The sequence below is a fragment of the Hemiscyllium ocellatum genome, chromosome 7 (genome assembly GCF_020745735.1).
Source record: "Hemiscyllium ocellatum isolate sHemOce1 chromosome 7, sHemOce1.pat.X.cur, whole genome shotgun sequence".
NCBI classification, from domain to species: Eukaryota; Metazoa; Chordata; class Chondrichthyes; order Orectolobiformes; family Hemiscylliidae; genus Hemiscyllium; species Hemiscyllium ocellatum.
In genome coordinates, this window is record NC_083407.1 from 97021259 (window position 1) to 97041380 (window position 20122).

General features: G+C 41.8%; 1 protein-coding gene across 1 annotated transcript in view; it reads left to right on the forward strand.

The window, feature by feature from the left end:
* Positions 1 to 19595, forward strand: part of mpp4b (MAGUK p55 scaffold protein 4b) — a 46645-nt gene extending 27050 nt beyond the window's left edge. The window contains exons 12-20 of the mRNA XM_060828151.1: positions 382 to 402; positions 1925 to 1939; positions 5911 to 5952; positions 7368 to 7538; positions 8482 to 8562; positions 11109 to 11202; positions 14350 to 14458; positions 18642 to 18776; positions 19404 to 19595. Of these exons, the coding sequence (XP_060684134.1) occupies positions 382 to 402; positions 1925 to 1939; positions 5911 to 5952; positions 7368 to 7538; positions 8482 to 8562; positions 11109 to 11202; positions 14350 to 14458; positions 18642 to 18776; positions 19404 to 19595 (860 nt within the window). The remainder of the gene's footprint in view (positions 1 to 381; positions 403 to 1924; positions 1940 to 5910; positions 5953 to 7367; positions 7539 to 8481; positions 8563 to 11108; positions 11203 to 14349; positions 14459 to 18641; positions 18777 to 19403) is intronic.
* The last annotated feature ends 527 nt before the right edge of the window (positions 19596 to 20122 follow it).

The window sequence follows — 20122 nt, forward strand, 5'->3', positions numbered from 1 at the left end:
ACTTTCTTGGCCAGTCTGCCATGAGGGATCTTATTATAAGCCAAGCCAAAATCCATGTAGACTACAAACTATTTACAAAGTGAAAGGGATGGAACCTTGGAGGGGTGGGTGGGTGGGAGGGGGGAGGTGTCAGGCTGTGAATCAATTATTGAATGATTAACAGTTAAGAGTTACCAGCCAATCATGGGAAGATGTGATTTGTGTGGTCTTTTTTAAGGATAATTTTCAGCATTGCATTACCCAGAGATGACTGCCCTGGAGAAATATAAATTTCCAAGTTTCTGAGGTCAGTCATCTTGATAGCAGCACCTAGTTGGACATCACCCTTAATATCTGCATTTCCAAAATGTTGTGCTGAGGTTTTCTTTCCTATCTCCACAGATGAAGAAATCTTTGAATCAGGTAATCGAGCCTTGTGTGTTTAATATACAATGCTAGCAATGGTTCCTATATGAACTGCAACCATCTCAAATGACCAGCATTCCCCATCATGGTTCATATTTGGGGTAGGAGATTGGGAACAGGGATCGTAGCAGGCTCCCCTCTTCTCTTTCCACTCCATCCTTTCATTCCTTTTCATGGACTTCCTAGGCTATTGGCACAGATCATGAGATCTTTAACAGAAATCTTGGTAAACATGAGATCTCCCTGATCTGTGTTATGCGTTCAAGATCCCACCAGTAAGCAATGATACGGTTCTACAGTTGAGGTCAAAACGTTGACTATTTTCTAGAAGGATGGCAGAAGGTGTGTGTGGAAAGTAAATGCCAACATAGGCTGATTGGATTGAATGGCTTGATTTTGTGCTGTACATCCTATGTAATAGCTTCACTACCATTTCCAATTGATGCAGCAGCTCTCCTACAGTGCATAGCTGCTGGAATGGCTTAAGAGTCCCCATATACCCGAATTAGACCTCTCAATGCACGAAGGAAAACTGAATTAGGAGAAGTACCTGGAATAAGTGCCAATCTATGCAGGTGGAAACACTTCAAATTAGAGCCTGCAATCTCAAGAAGCTTTTCAAAAAGTGATTTACAGGAGAACTTCCGCAGCTGAGGGTCAGCCTGGAGAGAATTAAACCTCCCTCTGTATGGCAGCCTGTAAGATTGTCAGGAAATGGAAGAGGGAGGGTGTAAAGTGGAGAGAGGAAAGTGACAGCATTTGTAAAAGGCTGTACAAAATATATTACCTCCTGCCCTGTCTAAAGAATTCCAGGCCACACTGATTGTATATGAGGGGAGAATTTTTTTTCTCTCAGTGAAGGAATGTAAAAGTGGAGCCAGTGGAACAGAATGTTGTTTAATACATGTAAAGCTGCAACCAACAGTATCCAGATAGCTCAGGGGATGGCTGTAGAAGACTATGATAGACTTGTAATCTAGTGTAAAACATGCATTATGGATCAGTCCTTCATTGTTGGAATGGCCTGATTTTTATCTCCATTGATATTCCTTTTCCTCCTGAAATGTTTTGAATGATTCAGCTTGTGATCACAACAGTGAAACTGTGACAGCGAAAAACTTGCATATGATCTTTCTGTGATTAAATGCTTGCACAATGACTCGCCCATGTAAATATTTCAATTGCAAGATTCCATCAGAAATGGTGATATAACAAGTGCTACAGAAATGAATTTTGTGGAAACAGGAGGATATCTAACTTATTTTTGTGGTGACCAAACTAAATTGGACATTTTTTTCACATGTTGCCTGCTATCAATAAACGTGTTATTAAAATCATGGGGCCACTGTTAATGCTGAGGATTAATTTTAGTTGCAGGTTGGCTGTTGGGTGGGCCGTTTAAAGCTGAGGACTAATTTTAGTTACAAATTGCAGTTGATTGGTGGCAAGAAAGCAGAAGAGATATCTGTACTTAATGTATTATTTTACAAAATTCTTCCCTCTCGTTTGCTTTCTAAAGAGGAACTGAGAGAAGGTAAGTCTGCAGATCATAAGTCTATGACCTGTATCCTGATTAGAATCACAGTCATTGCTAGCCAATACTCACCAAAACAGTAATGTAAAGTCACTATAATCCCATTGGGCTGCTCTCTCTTTAGCGATAGACAACAAGTGGTCAATTTATGCTGAGGGTCACCACACCTCAGGAAACGGGTGAGGTTCAGAAGTTGGGGCCTTCATTGGTAACCTCAGCTGGTACAGGAATTGAACCCACACTGTTGGCATCTGTCTGCATTGTAAACCAGCCATCCAGCCACTTGATCTAACTGCTCTGATCACCGCCACTGATCACTGGGCTAGGAATTTGCTTATGATCACCCCCTACTATCCCCCAAAAAACAAAAATTTGAATTTACCTTGCACCTTTAACACAGTAAAACTTTGAGACATTTCACAGTTGTATTACCAAAAGAAATTTGACACTTAGTGCTGAAAGAGATAATCGAGCACATGACCAAAAGATCTGTCAAAGAGGATAGGTTTAAAGAAACATTGTAAAAAAGGCAAGTTAGGTAGAAAAGTTTGGAAGGGGAGTTTCAAAGCTTAGAGTTTTGACAGCTTAAGGTACAACTGCCAATGATAGAACTATTAAAATTGGGGACGTGCAAGAAGCCAGAATAAGAGAAGCTTAGATACCTGGGACAATTAGGCTGGAGAGGATTACAGAGGTAGAGAGGAGCTCGGTCAGAGAGGAATTTGAAAACAAAGAAGAAAATTTTACAATTGATTTGTTGCTGATCAAGAAGCCAATGTAGTTCACTGAGCCACATTTACAGAATGGGGCTTAATGTGAATTAGGATACAGATGCAGTGGATTAGATGACTTTAAACTGATGGAGAGTGGAAGCAAGGTGCCCAGCCAGCAAAGTACTGAAATAGTCAAAAGGGAACAAGACAAAAGAAACACAAGGATTAGTCTCGGCTCTGCTTGTGCTCACTGACCAGTCTGGGGTAGGTTTGGGGAATTGGCTAAGAATAAAATCTTTGGCTCTTTTTTAGAGGAATGCGTAAGTATTAACATAGAACATAGAACATAGAACATAAAACAATACAGCACAGAACAGGCCCTTTGGCCCACGATGTTGTGCCAAACATTTGTCCTAGCTTAAGCATCCATCCATATACCTATCCAATTGCCACTTAAAGGTCACCAATGATTCTGACTCTGCCACTCCTACAAGCAGCGCATTCCAGGCCCCCACCACTCTCTGGGTAAAGAACCCACCCCTGACATCCTCCCTATACCTTCCACCCTTCACCTTAAATTTATGTCCCCTTGTAACACTCTGTTGTACCCGGGGAAAAAGTCTCTGACTGTCTACTCTATCTATTCCCCTCATCATCTTATAAACCTCTATCAAGTCACCCCTCATCCTTCGCTGTTCCAATGAGAAAAGCCTAGCACTCTCAACCTATCCCCATAAGACCTATTCTCCATTTCAGGCAACATCCTGGTAAATCTCCTCTGCACCCTCTCCAAAGCTTCCACATCTTTCCTAAAGTGAGACGACCAGAACTGCACACAGTACTCCAAATGTGGCCTTACCAAGGTCTGGTACAGCTGCAACATCACCTCATGACTCTTGAATTCAATCCCTCTGCTAATGAACGCTAATATATCATAGGCCTTCTTACAAGCTCTATCCACCTGTGTGGCAACTTTCAAAGAGCTATGAACATAGACCCCAAGATCCCTCTGCTCCTCCACCTTACTAAGAACCCTACCGTTAACCCTGTATTCCGCATTCTTATTTGTCCTTCCAAAATGGACAAGCTCACACTTGAAAGGGTTGAATTCCATCTGCCACTCCTCAGCCCAGCTCTGCATCATATCTAAGTCCCTTTGCAGCCGACAACAGCCCTCCTCACTAAGCACAACTCCACCAATCTTCATATCGTCTGCAAATTTACTGACCCACCCTTCGACTCCCTCTTCCAAGTCATTAATAAAAATTACAAACAGCAGAGGACCCAGAACTGATCCCTGCGGAACTCCACTTGTAACTAGGCTCCAGGCTGAATATTTACCATCTACCACCACTCTCTGACTTCGACCGGTTAGCCAGTTCTCTATCCAACTGGCCAAATTTCCCACTATCTCATGCCTCCTGACTTTCCGCCTAAGCCTACCATGGGGAACCTTATCAAATGCCTTACTAAAATCCAAGTACACTACATCCACTGCTCTACCCTCATCCACATGCTTGGTTACCTCCTCAATTCCCGGAGTTATCCCTATTCCTTTTTTTGAACAGGGGCACAACATTCACCACGCTCCAGTCCCCTGGTACCACCCCCGTTGACAGTGAAGACGAAAAGATCATTGCCAACGGCTCTGCAATTTCCTCTCTTGCTTCCCACATAATCCTAGGATATATCCCGTCAGGCCCGGAGGACTTGTCTATCCTCAAGTTTTTCAAAATGCCCAACACATCTTCCTTCCTACAAGTATCTCCTCTAGCTTACCAGTCCGTTTCATATTCTCCTTTTCAACAATACGGTCCCTCTCATTTGTAAATACTTCAGAGAAGTACTCATTCAAGACCTCTCCTATCTCTTCCGACTCAATACACAGTCTCCCACTACTGTCCTTGATCGGACCTACCCTCGTTCTCGTCATTCTCATGTTTCTCACATACGCATAAAAGGCCTTGGGGTTATCCTTGATCCCACCAAAGATTTTTCATGCCCTCTCTTAGCTCTCCTAATCCCTTTCTTCAGCTCCCTCCTGGCTATCCTGTATCCCTCCAACGCTCTGTCTGAACATTGTTTCCTCAACCTGATGTAAGCCTCCTTCTTCCTCATTACTAGGCATTCAACCTTCCTCGTCAACCAAGGTTTCCTCACACGACCATCTCTTTCCTGCCTGACAGGTACAAACATATCAAGGACACGTCGTATCTGTTCCTTGAAGACGTTCCACATTTCAATGACATCCTTCCCTGACAGCCTATGCTCCCAACTTGTGCTCCTCAGATCCTGTCTTGCAGCATTGTATTCACCCTTCCCCCAATTGTAAAACCTACCCTGTTGCACGCACCTATCTCTCTCCATAACCAAGGTGAAAATCACAGAATTGTGGTCACCATCATCAAAATGCTCACCCACTAACAAGCCCATCACTTGTCCCGGTTCATTACCGAGTACCAAATCCAATATGGCCTCCCCTCTGGTCGGACAATCTATATACTGAGTTAGAAAAGCTTCCTGGACACACTGCACAAACACCGCCCCGTCCAATCTACTTGACCTAAAGAGCTTCCAATCAATATTTGGGAAGTTGAAATCGCCCATGACTACTACCCTGTGGTTTCTGCACCTTTCCAAAATCTGTTTCCCAATCTGTTTCTCCACATCACTGCTGCTATTGGGGGGCCTATAGTAAACACCCAACAAGGTGACTGCACCTTTTCTATTTCTGACATCAGCCCATGGGCAGATCCCCCTCGAACTGCCTTTCTGCAGTCATTATACCATTTCTAATTAGCAACGCCACACCCCCTCCTTTTTTACCACCCTCCCTAATCTTACTGAAACATCTGTAACCAGGAACCTCCAACAACCATTCCTGTCCCTCTTCTATCCACGTTTCTGTGATAGCCACAACATCGTAGTCCCAAGTACCAATCACACATTAGGTTCAGCCACCTTATTTCTGATACTCCTTGCGTTGAATATACACACGTGAGCCCATCTCTGTGTCCGCAAGTATTCCCTGTCAGTGCTACCTTCTCCACAGCCTCCCTACATAGGAGCAACTCATCCAAAAACTTATAGCTCGTTATTCCTGGTAACACCAGTACTGGCTGAGTTACCAAGATCTAACTGCTATAATTTAGGTTCTAGTGTACATAATTTGTGATCTAATGTGTGAGAATTAAGATGTGATTTAACATCTGCCTTGTTCTGTGCTCTCTTTACTGGTGATATCTCCCTGGTGTACAGAAGATGCTGAATTCAATGGATATAACCAAGGACTGTACATTCGTGAGTTATAACTTGCTCACTCTTCTCTGCAGCTGCTTTATGTGTGTTTCCCATTCTGCCTCCTGTCCCTCAGTTCTGCCTTTCTATTGCTCTCCTTGGCAGATGGATCAAATATTCACCCTGACCACTAACACTTCATTCTGGCACCAAAATGTACTTTTTCAACATCAGTAGCCAAATACTGTTAGGAAAATTCCACAAACTCTCCTCCCTCTCACCCAAATACTGTCATGGAAAGATGGAATTTAGTCCCTCTAATATATTGGTCAGTGAAATGAGATCATTTTTTAATCTCCTCCAAAAGTCCCGTCTCTCAGAATCACAGAAATGTTATGGTGCAGATGGAGGCCATTCAGCCTGTCATGTCTGCTCCAGCTCGCTGATCATTTTGACTCATTGCTCATCTCCTGCCTTTTTTCCATAACCTTCAACATTGTTTCTATTTAAATAATTGTAGAACATCGAACATTCCAGCGCAGTATAGGCTCTTCAGCCCTCGATGTTGCGCCGACCTATGAAACCAATCTGAAGCCCATCAAACATAAACTATTCCATTCTCGTCCATATGCCTATCCAATGACAATTTAAATGCCCTTAAAGTTGGGAGTCTGCTACTGTTGAGGGCAGTGTGTTCCATGCCCCTACTACTCTGACTATCTGACATCTGTCCTATATCTATCACCTCTCAATTTAAAGCCATGTCCCCTTGTGCTTGCCATCGCCATCCGAGGAAAAAGGGTCTCACTGTCCAACCTATCTAACCCTCTAATTATCTTATATGTGTCAATTAAGTCACCTCTCAACCTTCTTCCCTCTAATGAAAACTGCCTCAAGTACCTCAGTCTTTTCTGATAAGACACTCCCTCCATACCAGGCAACATCCTAGTAAATCTCCTCTGACCTCTTTCCAAAGCTTCCACATCCTTCCTATAATGCAATGACCAGAACTGCATGCAATACTCCAAGTGCGGCTGCACCAGAGTAATCATCTTATGCCCTCTTGAATATCTCAATTCAACCTGTCTCCATCACACTTGTGGGTAGTGCATTCCAGACTCCAACTATTCGCTGTTTAAGAAAGGTTTTCTCTCGTCTTGCATTTGCTTCTTCTGCAAAACACTTGAAATCTGTGCCCTCCTTTTACAAGCTGGAACAATTTCTCCCCATCTGCTTTGCCTGGATCCATCGTGATTTTGATCTGCCAAACTGTTTGGGGAAATGAAGCTAGTTGCCAATTCTTTGCCAGGATGTGTGAAGGGGGAAAGGCAGTGGGGGGAAATATATGTTTGGAACTCACCCATGACCTGCAGTTATCAATAAAGACAAATAGACTGAACTTGCATTTCTTTGGTATCTTTCATAACTTTCAGTTTGACTCATCCCTGCCCATTAACACTGTTGTCCCTCCCTTACAGCCGGATTCAGAAGGAGCATGCGACTGTGCCGCAGGAAATCGAAGAGCAGTCAGTTACGGAGCTCCACTCGCTGTCCGAGCAGTTGTTATACCAGCACAGTGTCACCATATGAGGAGGTTATGAGATACCAACGCAGCCCCACTGACCGACACAGGCTGATTGTCCTGGTGGGTGAGTAACTAATCATCTAGTTTAGAAGCAGATTAAACCATCTCAGGTGGATGGTCCACAACCTCATGTGGCTGAAGGGGAGCTATTTCCTCACTGACACCAGGTGACACCCTGACACTGCACAGCGTGTGTGTGTGTGTGTGGTGTAGTTCTCCAGCAGGGCACTAGGGGTAGACCCCTGTCCCACAGGGGACAATACTGTCCCACAATCGCAGACTCTCAGGACAAAAACATATGGTCGATGATATATAATGTCAGACAGGACACAGGCAGCAGAGTTTTAGGTGAGCTGAAATCCCACAGGAAACAAAGAACAGGAAACGTGCCAGGAGAGTTGCAATAATCAAATCTGGAGAAGACAAAGAAATGGATGAGGGTTTCAGTAGTTATGGGACTGAGGCAGGTGTGGAGATGAGCAACGTTACAGTGAGGTCAGTGGTCATTCTAATGGAGATGTTATGGGATCACGGGCTCAGCTCCAAATTGACTGTGATGTTGAGGTAGTGAACAGTCTGATTCAGCCTGAGGCAATAGCCGGGGTGCACTTCCTGAAGCAGAAGTGGGGTCTGATGACAATTTTTTGCTTCCTGATATTTAAGTGGAGGAGATTGTGACTCACAAACAGTGGAGAGGCAGTGATGTGCTGGAGAGAAGTGATGGAGTGATGCTGCTGACAATGTACAATATGAAACCTTACTCCAATGCAAGAGTTGCTATGGCTACAATTCAATAGGACAGAGTTGAAACAAGTCAGGGTAGTCCCATTGAGCAGGACAACAGGGGAGACAGTTGTTTTTCAGAGCTTTGGTGACCCACACCCCACCACTAACGTTATGATGACAAGTTGGAATTTGAACACTTTCTAAATGGGAAATGTCTTGTGATAATTGGGCACATCGATACCAGAGGCAAATTTGGTTTTCTTGTTTTCCTGACACATTAGGTCCCTCAGGAGTGGGAGTGAATGAACTGAGGAGAAGGTTGATTGAGTCGGATCCACATCTCTTCCAAAGTCCTGTACCACGTAAGTCTAGATATCTGTGTAGCATCACCCACAGCATCAATGAGTTTGCACACAACTACCTGATTGGCAGCAAACCATGAGATCCTTTAAAGGGAGAGACAGACCACCGTCTGTTGTGCAGGCTCTTGAGACTCTGTTTTCAGAAAGATAGGCGCAAGGAATTCACTTAGGTGACCTGGATTCTGCTGGGTGCGGTAGATCAGGAGTGGCTAGTCCACTGTGAACACAAGGTGTCTGGTCAATTAGGACAAAAGGTGCCCAGGGCCCTTCCTATTAGTTAACAGCAGCAAGCTGCTCCGCCTCTCCGATACTGATACCTCTTTACCCCGGTTTCACCCTCTTGGCCCTGCAGTCCCATGACTCATTCATCCAACTGGGGTCTGTGTGATCTCCATTGGACTAATTTTAGTCCTTTCACAAGTTGCTGCCTCTGTATTTAATATATCAGGTAGCTGATGAAGGAGCAGTGCTCTGAAATCTAGTACTTCCAAATAAATCTGTTGGACTATAACCTGGTGTTGTGTGATTATTAACTTTGTCCAACACTGGCTCCTCCACATCATGGCAACCTACTCAAGACACACTTCTGGAGCTGGGCCTCATAGCTGAGAGGTAGGATCACCACATCTGCACCACAAGAGTCTCTAACAGGCACATTTAAAGCTAAATGTGCTGTTAGATGACAAGTGGAGTCCCGCAGGGTTCAGTGTTGGGGCCACAGCTGTTCACTTTATATATTAATGATCTGGATGAAGGGACTGGGAGCATTCTAGCGAAGTTTGCCGATGATACGAAGTTAGGTGGACAGGCAGGTAGTACTGAGGAAGTGGGGAGGCTGCAGAAGGATCTAGACAGTTTGGGAGAGTGGTCCAGGAAATGGCTGATGGAATTCAACGTGAGCAAATGCGAGATCTTGCACTTTGGAAAAAAGAATAAAAGCATCGACTACTTTCTAAACGGTGAGAAAATTCATAAAGCCAAAGTACAAAGGGATCTGGGAGTGCTAGTCGAGGATTCCCTAAAGGTAAACATGCAGGTTAAGTCCGTGATTAAAAAAGCGAATGCAATGTTGTCATTTATCTCAAGAGGGTTGGAATATAAAAGCACCGTTGTGCTACTGAGACTTTATAAAGCTCTGGTTAGGTCCCATTTGGAGTACTGTGTCCAGTTTTGGTCCCCACACCTCAGGAAGGACATACTGGCACTGGAACGTGTCCAGCGGAGATTCACACGGATGATCCCTGGAATGGTAGGTTTAACATACAAGGAACGGCTGAGGATCCTGGGATTGTATTCATTGGAGTTTAGAAGATTAAGGGGAGATTTAATAGAAACTTACAAGATAATACAGGGCTAGGAAAGGGTGGACACTAGGAAATTGTTTCCATGAGGTGAGGAGACTAGGACCCGTGGACACAGCCTTAGAATTAGAGGGGGTCAATTCAGAACAGAAATGCGGAGACATTTCTTCAGCCAGAGAGTGGTGGGCCTGTGGAATTCATTGCCGCAGAGTGCAGTGGACACCAGGACACTAAATGTCTTCAAGGCAGAGTTTGATAAATTCTTGATGTCACAAGGAATTAAGGGCTACGGGAAGAATGCTGGTAAATGGAGTTTAAATGCCCATCAGCCATGATTGAATGGCGGAGTGGACTCGATGGGCCGAATGGCCTTACTTCCACTCCTATGTCTTATGGTCTTATGGTCTAAATGTCTTAATTCGTTACTCACTTTTTAATATGTATTAGCTAATTTGCTGTCTTCCTGCCAGCCATTTAACACAGCCATCAGGATTCCTAGTCTCCTGTGATTCTATAGACATTTCTAAATGACTCCTGTCTCTGATCCAGGCTTGTTGATTACCTCAGATTTTGTCTATTGTCTTATCGAGTGGGTGATTGGTCAGTCAGCTCGTCCAGTTGCTCAGGTATTTGTAAGATCATGGCTGATCATCTACATTGATTCATTTCCCTACCCTCCCCTTGATTCTTAGTTCCCAAAAGCTGAACAATCTCAGGTTGGAATATATTCATTCAATCTACAGGATTGAGGGTAGAGAAGGCTAAAGACTCATGACCTTCTGGATGAAGAAATGTCTTCTCATCTCAGTTCGAAATGGCCAACCTGAGACAATGATCCCTATTCTCAACATTCCAGTCAGATAGAAACAGTCTCTCAGCGTTGACCCCCTAATACCATTTCAAAGTTTGACATTTTTCAATGAGATCACTTCCCATTCTTCTACATTCCAGAGAATATTAGCCCATTCTGCTCTATATCTTCTCAAAAGACACTCCTCTCATACCAGGAATTAACTGAGGCAATTATTTTCAAAGGCAAATATATATCCTGCTTTAGATAAGGAGAACAAAATGGTCCACAGTACTCCAGGTTCAGATGAAGGATGAGTTTGAGTGGAAGCCGGAGGATGTGTGTCTAAGCTAGATTCCTCATGGTACATTCTGCATTTACTAAACCACGTTCAATGTGTATAACTTCAACCCTGCTTTGATTCAGCCTGGTTCTCCTCCCTCTTGCCCTTGCAGATACCACTCGGCCACCAAACAGCTATGAGGAAGATGGACGGGAGTACTACTTTGTTTCCAAAGAAACATTTGAAGCCATGGCATTGAGTCACAGGTGAGGACCCACTGGGTTGAAATAAAAAATGGCTAATGGTTGATGGGGACTATGTTAGCTGAAACAACAGTCCCATTGGGTAACAAGGCACTGGAATAATATGAAATCCATTGCAATGACACTACTACTGGAAACTCTTTCTAAGCTGTCTGTTGCAAATGGAGCAACATCGCCTTCAGGGTGTGTTCTCATGCAGTCTAGTGGTCACAGAGCATCAATAACAATGGGAGTCTCAGCTCATCCACCTGTCTGGAAGTTGATATGAATAACAGAGCAGCAGAAACTGCATCTAAACATAAATTTGGGAGTGGGGGGAAAGCAGATGAAGTGGATGCAGTGATCACTCTTCAGTTAGGCTGATAGGAGTGGGAGGGAAATGGTTTGACTCAGTCACAGAAGGATGAGTTTCAAACCGCACCCTACCCAACTCCCTACCACCAATAAGCAGCCTCAGATTTTAAAAGGAGGGCTAGTACAGTAAGGCAACTACTACCAAGATTCCAGCTGTTATGGGTAACATTGTGTCAGGATGCATATGTTACAGCAGCGCATGGGTCTGAACAGTAGTCTGCCAAGGACTAGATAATTCTGCAGTTTCACCACATGGGGAGCACCATGACAAATTTCTGGATCGAATGCTTTTCACCTGAGGGTTTAAATGAGGTTTCTGAGGAAATTGCAAATGCTTTGGTCATATCTCTAAAGTTTGCTTAATGCAGGAACAATCGCTTCTCTATTATAAAATTATAAAGGTAGCTTGTTATTTAAGAAATATGAGGAAGCAAAGTTAGGAAATTACAGACCTTTTAGTCTAACATCTGTTGCGGGAAACTTGTTTGAATCTATAATTAATGACACAGTGACAGAGGATTTAGAGAGAATTTTGAGTTTATTACAGAGAGTCAACATGGATTTGTAAAAGGGCTGGTCATAACAAACAAATTTGATTGAACTACAGTGTACAAAATTGAAGACAAATTATTAACTTGGCTAGATGAATAGTTAGACATTTAGGACAGAAAAGAGATGTAATGGATATGCACTCAAATATAACTGGAAGTGTTCCAACAGGGCCTATTTTGGGATCTCAAGTATTCACTACATCCATGAGTGATTTAAAATTTTAAAAAAATATATCCATGTAAATCTAGATTAACTGACCATGCAAAGATTAGTAGCATATTAAACAATGTAGAAACGAGCATAAATTATAAATAAATAGATTAAATTAATGGACAGCGGTGTGGCAGATGAATTTTGATGCAAGTATATGAGAAGTTACCACAAGTGGATCAAAAAATAAAGGGGCTGAGGTATTTTTTAAATGGTGTAAATGTGCAAGTTCAAGGAAGTATTAAGGGTTCGAATGCTCAGATGATTAAATGTAGTGATTTAGTACAAAAAGAAATCAAGAAGGTTTATGAAATTTTAGCCTATTTACCTAGAAACATAGAAAGTAAAGCAGGAATAGACCATTCAGTCCTTTGAACTTAACCCCACCATTCAATATGATCACATCTGATTGACCATAATAAAGATACCTATCTCCTTTTTGAAAATATTCAATGTTTTGGCATGAAATATTTTCTGTGACAGAGAATTCCACAGCCTCACCACTCTCTGGGTGAAGAAATTTCTCCTCATCTCAGTCCTAAATAGCCTACCCTGTATCTTAAAATGTGACTCCCCGGTTCTGGACTCCTTAGTCATTGGGAACATCCCTGCCTCGTCCTGTTGGAATGTGATGGGTTTCTATGAGGTCCTCTTCATTCTTATAAACTCCAATGAATATAGTCCTAACCAATCCAGTCTCTCTGCATACCTCAGTCTGTCATCCCAGGAATCAGTCTGGTAAACCTTTGTTGCATGGCCTCTGTAGCCAGAAGATCCTTCCTCAGATAAGGAGACCAAAACTATGTACAATATTCCAGGTGTGGGCTCACCAAGGCCCTGTACAATTACAGCAAGATATCCCTGCTCTTGTACTCAAATCATCTCATTGTGAAGACCAACATACCATTTGTCTTCTTCACCATGTGCTGTGACTGCATGCTTACTTTCAATAACTGGTGTACGGGTATCATTGCACCTCGCCTTTTCCCAATCTATCACCATTCATGTAACAATCTGCCTTCCTGGCTTTGCAACCAAATTGGATAACCTCACACTAATTCACATTATACTTCATCTGTCACACATTTGCCTGCCCACTCAACTTGTTCAAATCACACTGAAGCATCTCTGTATCCTCTTCACAGTTCACCCTTCCATCCAGTTTTGTAGCTAGAGGGCTTGAATATAAAGAGAAGGAAGTTTAGCTGCAGCTACAAAGTCCTGACTTGTTTACATCTGGAAAACTGCATGGTTCTTGGGATCACAACTTGGAAAGGATGTATTATCTGTAAAAGAAGACTAGATAGATTCACCCAAATATTATCAAGGTTCCAAGGATTAGACAATGAGGAGAGATTACATGTCCCTAAGTTGTCTCAGGTTTTTAGAATTTTGAAAGGAATCTATTGATTAGATAAGGACAAACAATTTCTGATGGTGAAAGTGTCTAGGACAAAGGGACATAACTTTAAGATCAGGAATAAAGTCATGAAACATACAGTGGTTGAAACATGGAATACAGTCCCTAAGAAGCAGTACGTACCAACTCAATTTTCAACTTAAAATCTAAGATGGATAGATTTTTGATGGCCAAAGATATTTAGCAATTATGGAACTAACATAGACAAATGGAGGGAGAATTATATTAAATGCCAGAACAGGCTTAAGGGGCTGAAAGGAACAGGGAGAGGCCAATTTCCTAATTTGAATTCATGGGGTTAATATACCAGAGTTACAGGCTTCTGTTGGAAAGATAAGGTATTAAATGTCGAGATTCAATGGGAGATTTAATGTATCAATGGGGAGAGTTTTGACATAACAGTTCATGTAGTATACTGATGGGGTTCAATAGTTCCTTTCGGACAATAAAGAGTGAAGACAGGATGTAATTCAAGAAACTGTGCACCCAAGATGTTATGAAAGAGAAGAGCCTCTGATCTCCTCCATTCTGCCAGATAGACATCGACTGTGACATACGAATGAAAGTTGAAACTAATATAATTCTGTTTGTGAAGGGTCTTCTTCTCACTTCAGGTTCCTGGAGTATGGACAATACAAAGGGCATCTATATGGCACGAGCAGAGAGGCTGTGCGCTTGATTCTGGACTTGGGGTTAATTTGTGTCATTGACCTGGAGCCACAGGTAAGTGTTCTTGTACATATTGAAGGGTAAAGAAAAGCTGGACTGTTCTGCAATGGTCATCTTGATCAATTAATATTGTTAAGGTCAAACCTTGGCAATAGAAGCCCACTCTGTGAAGCACTATATTGGAAACCATGGATACTTCACAGCACAGTTTAATGGAATGGCTATAATTACTGCCAAATTCACATTCCACACATCCTTCCTTCACTTGGAGGGGTGGCTTTATTTTCTAACACTGGGTCTCACTTCAATCTATCACCTTACCCTTTAGTTGGCACCTACATTGAAAAGCTTACCATCATATAATACTGTATTGTGTTCACAGCACAAAAACAAGTCATTTGGCCCAACTTTATTCTCCACATGGACCTCCTCCCATTCCTCACTATCTAACTCCAACCTCACTCAGTGTTGTCAAGATCTGGGACTCTTCTGGAACAGGTGATAGGAGCTGATTATAAAAATAACTTTTAAGGGGAGGTTGAACAAACATTTGAGGATGATGAATTTCCAAGGTTATGGACAAAAGATGGGGGTGGGAGACTAAGCACAATTAATTTTTCAAAGAGTCATTACAAGCATAATGAGCCAAATGCCCTACTTCTGTGCAATAAGGTTTTTGACTCTATGAATATGTTGTTTCATTCCTTTCTCTCTCACCTGCTTTTCAATATTAAATAAATCTATGCTACTTGCCTCAATTACTCTCTGTGGTAGCAAATTCTACATTCGTTACTCTCCTGACTTCCTATTAGATTTATTGGAGACTGTCTTATATTAATGATCCCTAATAAATCATAGAATTATTACAGTGCAGAAGGAGGCTATTCAGCCCCTTGGGCTTTCACCTGTTACATTATCTAGTGCCCATTTCCTGCCTTTTCTCCATATTCCTATGCACCAATACTTTTCAAAAAACAAAATCCAATGCCCTTTTAAATACCTCAATTGAATCTGCTTACATCGCATTTCTGGGCAGTGCATGCCATAGTTTAACAAATTGCTTTGTGAAAATGTTTTTTTCTCTCATTACCCTGCATGGAATCTGGTTGGGAAGTGAAAATCTCTTTTCTATAGCTGCTGTATCTAATCCTTTCATAAAGCTGCAGACCTCTTTCAAGTCACCCTTCAATCTTATTTTCATAAAAGAAAAGGTCCAAACTTTCCTCATAGTTATCACCTCACAGCGCTGGTTTCATTTCAGTAACTCTTTTTAATACCTTGTCCATTGTCTCAGAATCCTTTTTATAGCACAGACACCAAAAACATTCACACTGCTCCAAGTTAACCATTTTATCTATTTTTCAATGTTATCCCTCAAAAATTGAATGCCAGTGCTTTTGTCATTTATTGTTACTGCTATTTTTAATGTTATGCTCCCATACTCCAAAGGATTATAACCTCGTAATGCTTCCTACCATCACTTTTCAGCGTACTTTATTGGTTCTTTTGCTACTTCAGCCATCCTTATCTTGTGAATCATGCCATAGAAATATGAGTCTTTTGTTTCTTTAATTTTGAATTCATTTGCCAATAATGTGTTCACTCTGCATTTTCTTCGTGTCTCCGTATGTTATATTGCAGTACATTTTTGTTCCTACATTTTTATGAACTGTTGTCCAATGCTTAGTATTGTTTACAAGTTTAGCAATTGTGCTTCTGATTCCTGATTCCAAATTGTTGATGGAAATGGTGAACAAGAACAGTCTCAGCTCTGTTCCTACTCATCCTAACCCTGATCTTTATTTCCTACTTTTTGCAGCCAACTTGCTAGCCATGATACTAATGATCTCCTGACACCATATGTGAGGACTATCTGCCACCCTCCTTCAAATTTATCATCTGTCACACTCCAAACCTTCTTGGCACTGAAATGCTCTTCTCCTTTTCTCACTTAGTCAGCTCCTCATCCGCTCTGCGGTCAAGCTCTACCCAAGTTCCCTCCACTGAGCTCTTCCATGTTCTCTGGAATCCTGTCCTCACTCAACCTCTGCTTGTCTGAATCTGCTTCACTCAGGAATAAATCTACTCCCTCTCATTCAACTTGTTCCAGACTTTCCTTCCCACCTATCACAGGTCCATAGTCATCACTATCCTGCTCAACAATCCTATCAGTTCCACTCCTATCTCCTCGAAGTTGCTCCACATTCACTCTTCCCCTACTTTAATTTCCACGTTTACAGTCCTAAATCCGAGGATCAACATGTAAATCAGACAACGCCTGAAATGGAGAAAAATCAAAGAAACAACTGCACAAACTGAAAATCAGAAACAAAAACAGTTCTGACGAACGGTCACTGGACCTGAGACGCTAATGCTGCTTTCGCTCCATGATGCTGCCAGACCTGCTGAGTTTTCCCAGCAATTTTTGTTTTTGTTGCATTCGACTGACATGATGGTTCAGTGCAAAATCTGCTGGATGCTTTTGACTATTATTTGCCTCTTTCTCCTCTTCCTCTGGTGCTCTGGTGGATGAGGACAACCCCAAGCTCCTTTCCTCAGCACCAAAATGCTTCTCATGGTTCTCTATTTTACGTTGCCTTTTCAGTTTTGCCTCTAATCTCAAACATGGGATGGTGATGGATTATTTACATCTATAAAATTGAGATCATTTATACAGCTGCCTCACCCACTTAATCTTCCCTTACTATCCAACATATCTGGCCTCACTCATACCATTCTACAATTGAGTTGTCCGGCCAACTAATTGGCAACCTTTCTCTCAGGTACAAATTGTTGTAACTGTTTGATATTTGGCATTCTTGGATTTGTCTGATGAGAACAAAACAAAAATCTTTGCCAACATGTATCTCTTTTCAACAAGATTGAATGGATTTTCTTGACACACTGCATGGTCACCTCAGATGTACCTGCACTATCTCATTCCTTTGTTCCTCCCAAAGCATTTGCCAACTTGCATTCTATTGATGACAACATCCCACTTTACCATTCCAAGACTTCACCAATATCTTGGACCACTTCTGTGCAGTTTCACAAAAGGTCATCTACAACTTAACTCTGGCAGGACTCGAGAGATCCTATCTGGCTCCCATTAAAATCTCTACATTCTTTGCCCTTTTCATTCTCTCCAAAGCCGATCATCCTTCTTAAAGCATGGTGTCCAGAAGCAGATATAATACTCCAGCTAAGGCTGAACTAGTGCTTTGTATAAGTTCAAACAAATTCCTTCTTTTGTACTCCATGCCCTGATTAATAAACCCTCAAATACTGAGGATACCATATAATTTATTAGCTGTTCTCTGTCCAATATCCTCCTGCCATTCCCCGCTCTATCGTTATAGCCCTGCACATTTTTTTCCTTGAGAGCTAGTCCAATGTCCTTTAGAAATCACTGATCAGCTCCTCATTCTTTCTTACGGCTTTGTGTTCCAAAATGTCTTCTCCATTGTTTTGATTGGATTTGCATCCTTCTTACGGCTGCATTACAGTTTCAGAGCCTTCTTCAGTCTTGAACCCACATTCTGGAATGTTCTTCCTAAGTTTCTCCACTTCACCATGTCTGTCGCCTCTTCCTAAAGCCTCAGAGCTACATGGCTCTTTTGCTTGGTCTCCAGTAGTTTTCCCTATCTCTTCCACCACTGCCGATTTGGTGCCTGCTCTTCAGGCTGCTGTGAAACATAGTTTACTATGTTAAAGCTGTTGGAAAAATGCAAGCAGTGCTGTTGAAAAGTAAGTGGACTACTTGAGATGCACCTCATAAGTTAAGATCACTGAAAATAACAAATAACATGTCAGGATAAGAGGAGATTTTCTTTCTATAGCAAATTCTTGAATTGGAATACAGCGCCAGCAAAAGGTGGAAGCAAATTCAATCATAACTTCCAAAAGGAACTTGGATAACTAGTCAAAAAGGAAAATAAATACGGGGCTGTAGGAAAACAGCAACAGGATTGGAAATGACTGGGTGATAGAATCCAGAACAGGCACAAGGCTAGATGCCTATTTCTGTGCTTTATGTGTCTATATAGATTGAACAAGTGCTGTGTAATGTTAGAGGTGGTGGTGGTGCTTTACAATGCAAAGACTTAACATGAATTTCTATGTATAACACAAGTGGGATGATGGGCTGGGTAAGTTGGTGTGTAGTTTGCTAAACAAGATAAGGTTCCTCTTAGATTCATGACTACATTGCTAAGTGCTTTGACTTTCTCCTTTACAGAGAATTCCAGAGGCACGAACAAAGGAGTTAAAACCCTTCATTATATTCATCAAACCTCCAAGCATCAGGCGCTTGCAACAAACACGAGCAAAAAGCCGTATCATCACTGATTATTATGTAAACAGATCTTTCAAGGTGGGTTTGCATTTTAATAACCTTTTTTGTTGCCATTCCAAATTATTGGCACTTAGCCATTAGGGAAAGATTTTGATACCAACATTCCAATACTGAACTTATTTCTGGACACAGTCACAGGTACATTGAATAAGATCATCAAACTGATGCCCAAGGCGACCAACGTCAAATTCTGTATGACCAGGAAATAGAAACTAGAAATATGAGGGCTCTGTTTCTGTGCTATTTATCTCTATGATTCAGTGATCTGCCATTAAATTCAGCAGGACCTACGGATATCCATTCTTTCAGGTTCTCCGCATACAAACCAAAAACATTACTCAACATTGTCTTCCTATAAATATCAGTGCCACTATCTCTTTCATTGTTTTAGTCACTTGTTCCTTTATCACATTGTCTGTCTGTTTGTCTGTCTCTCTCTCTCATCCCCTCTCTATAGTTGGATCTCTCTACCTTCCTAACTTTATCACTCCTTGTATTTGTATTGCTCCATGTAAATATCTCTCTTTCTCGCGCTCTTTCTCTGAATCACTGTCACTCCTTCTATCACTCCTCTGACTCCTGTATCACAGCATGGCCTCTCTCCATATAAAACATTTATTTCAAACGTATATTTTTGACTCATAGGAAGAAGACTTACAAGAGATGGAGGATGTGTCTGAGAAGATGCTGGACTATTTTGGACACCTGTTTGACTGTGTGATTGTGAATGATGAGCTCCCAGACACCCACATGCAGCTACTTTGTGCTGTCAAACGAGCTCAGTCTGAACCACACTGGGTACCAGCAGCTTGGCTCAATTCAGACATGAATGCATAATTCCTTCTCCATTGGGTGTCAGGCGTAAAATAGATGGTAACTGCTATATGGATATTTGGTAGGACAGTGTCGAGGAAAATTTAATCTGCATCTAACCCTGTGCTATATCTGCCTTGGGCATGAGATCGAAATTTTTGAGAGCTGAGAGCCTTTCCATTGGTAAGTAAAATAATACAGATCAACATAAAACTTTGACATTTTAATATAGTACCCTCTTACACAGTGAGCTATACATAATAGTGCAAATTCTCTGGTGAGCGTTAGATACCAAATAAATGTTGAATGATAAATAATAAAGTCATATTGGTTGTCTGCTTTACTTAATGATGAGCTAAGGCTCTATGATCATTATTCTTCCCTCCTTTTCTTGACTTCTTATAACCTTCCTCATTTTGATGTTAATACTTTTCTCAGTTCTTTCATCTTCTGGAGTTGCAGAGTTTGCTGCACCACGATCATAAGTGATTTAAAACAATACAACCACAATAACCTATGGGACTGAACAATTTGCTTTCTCAGTATCCCCA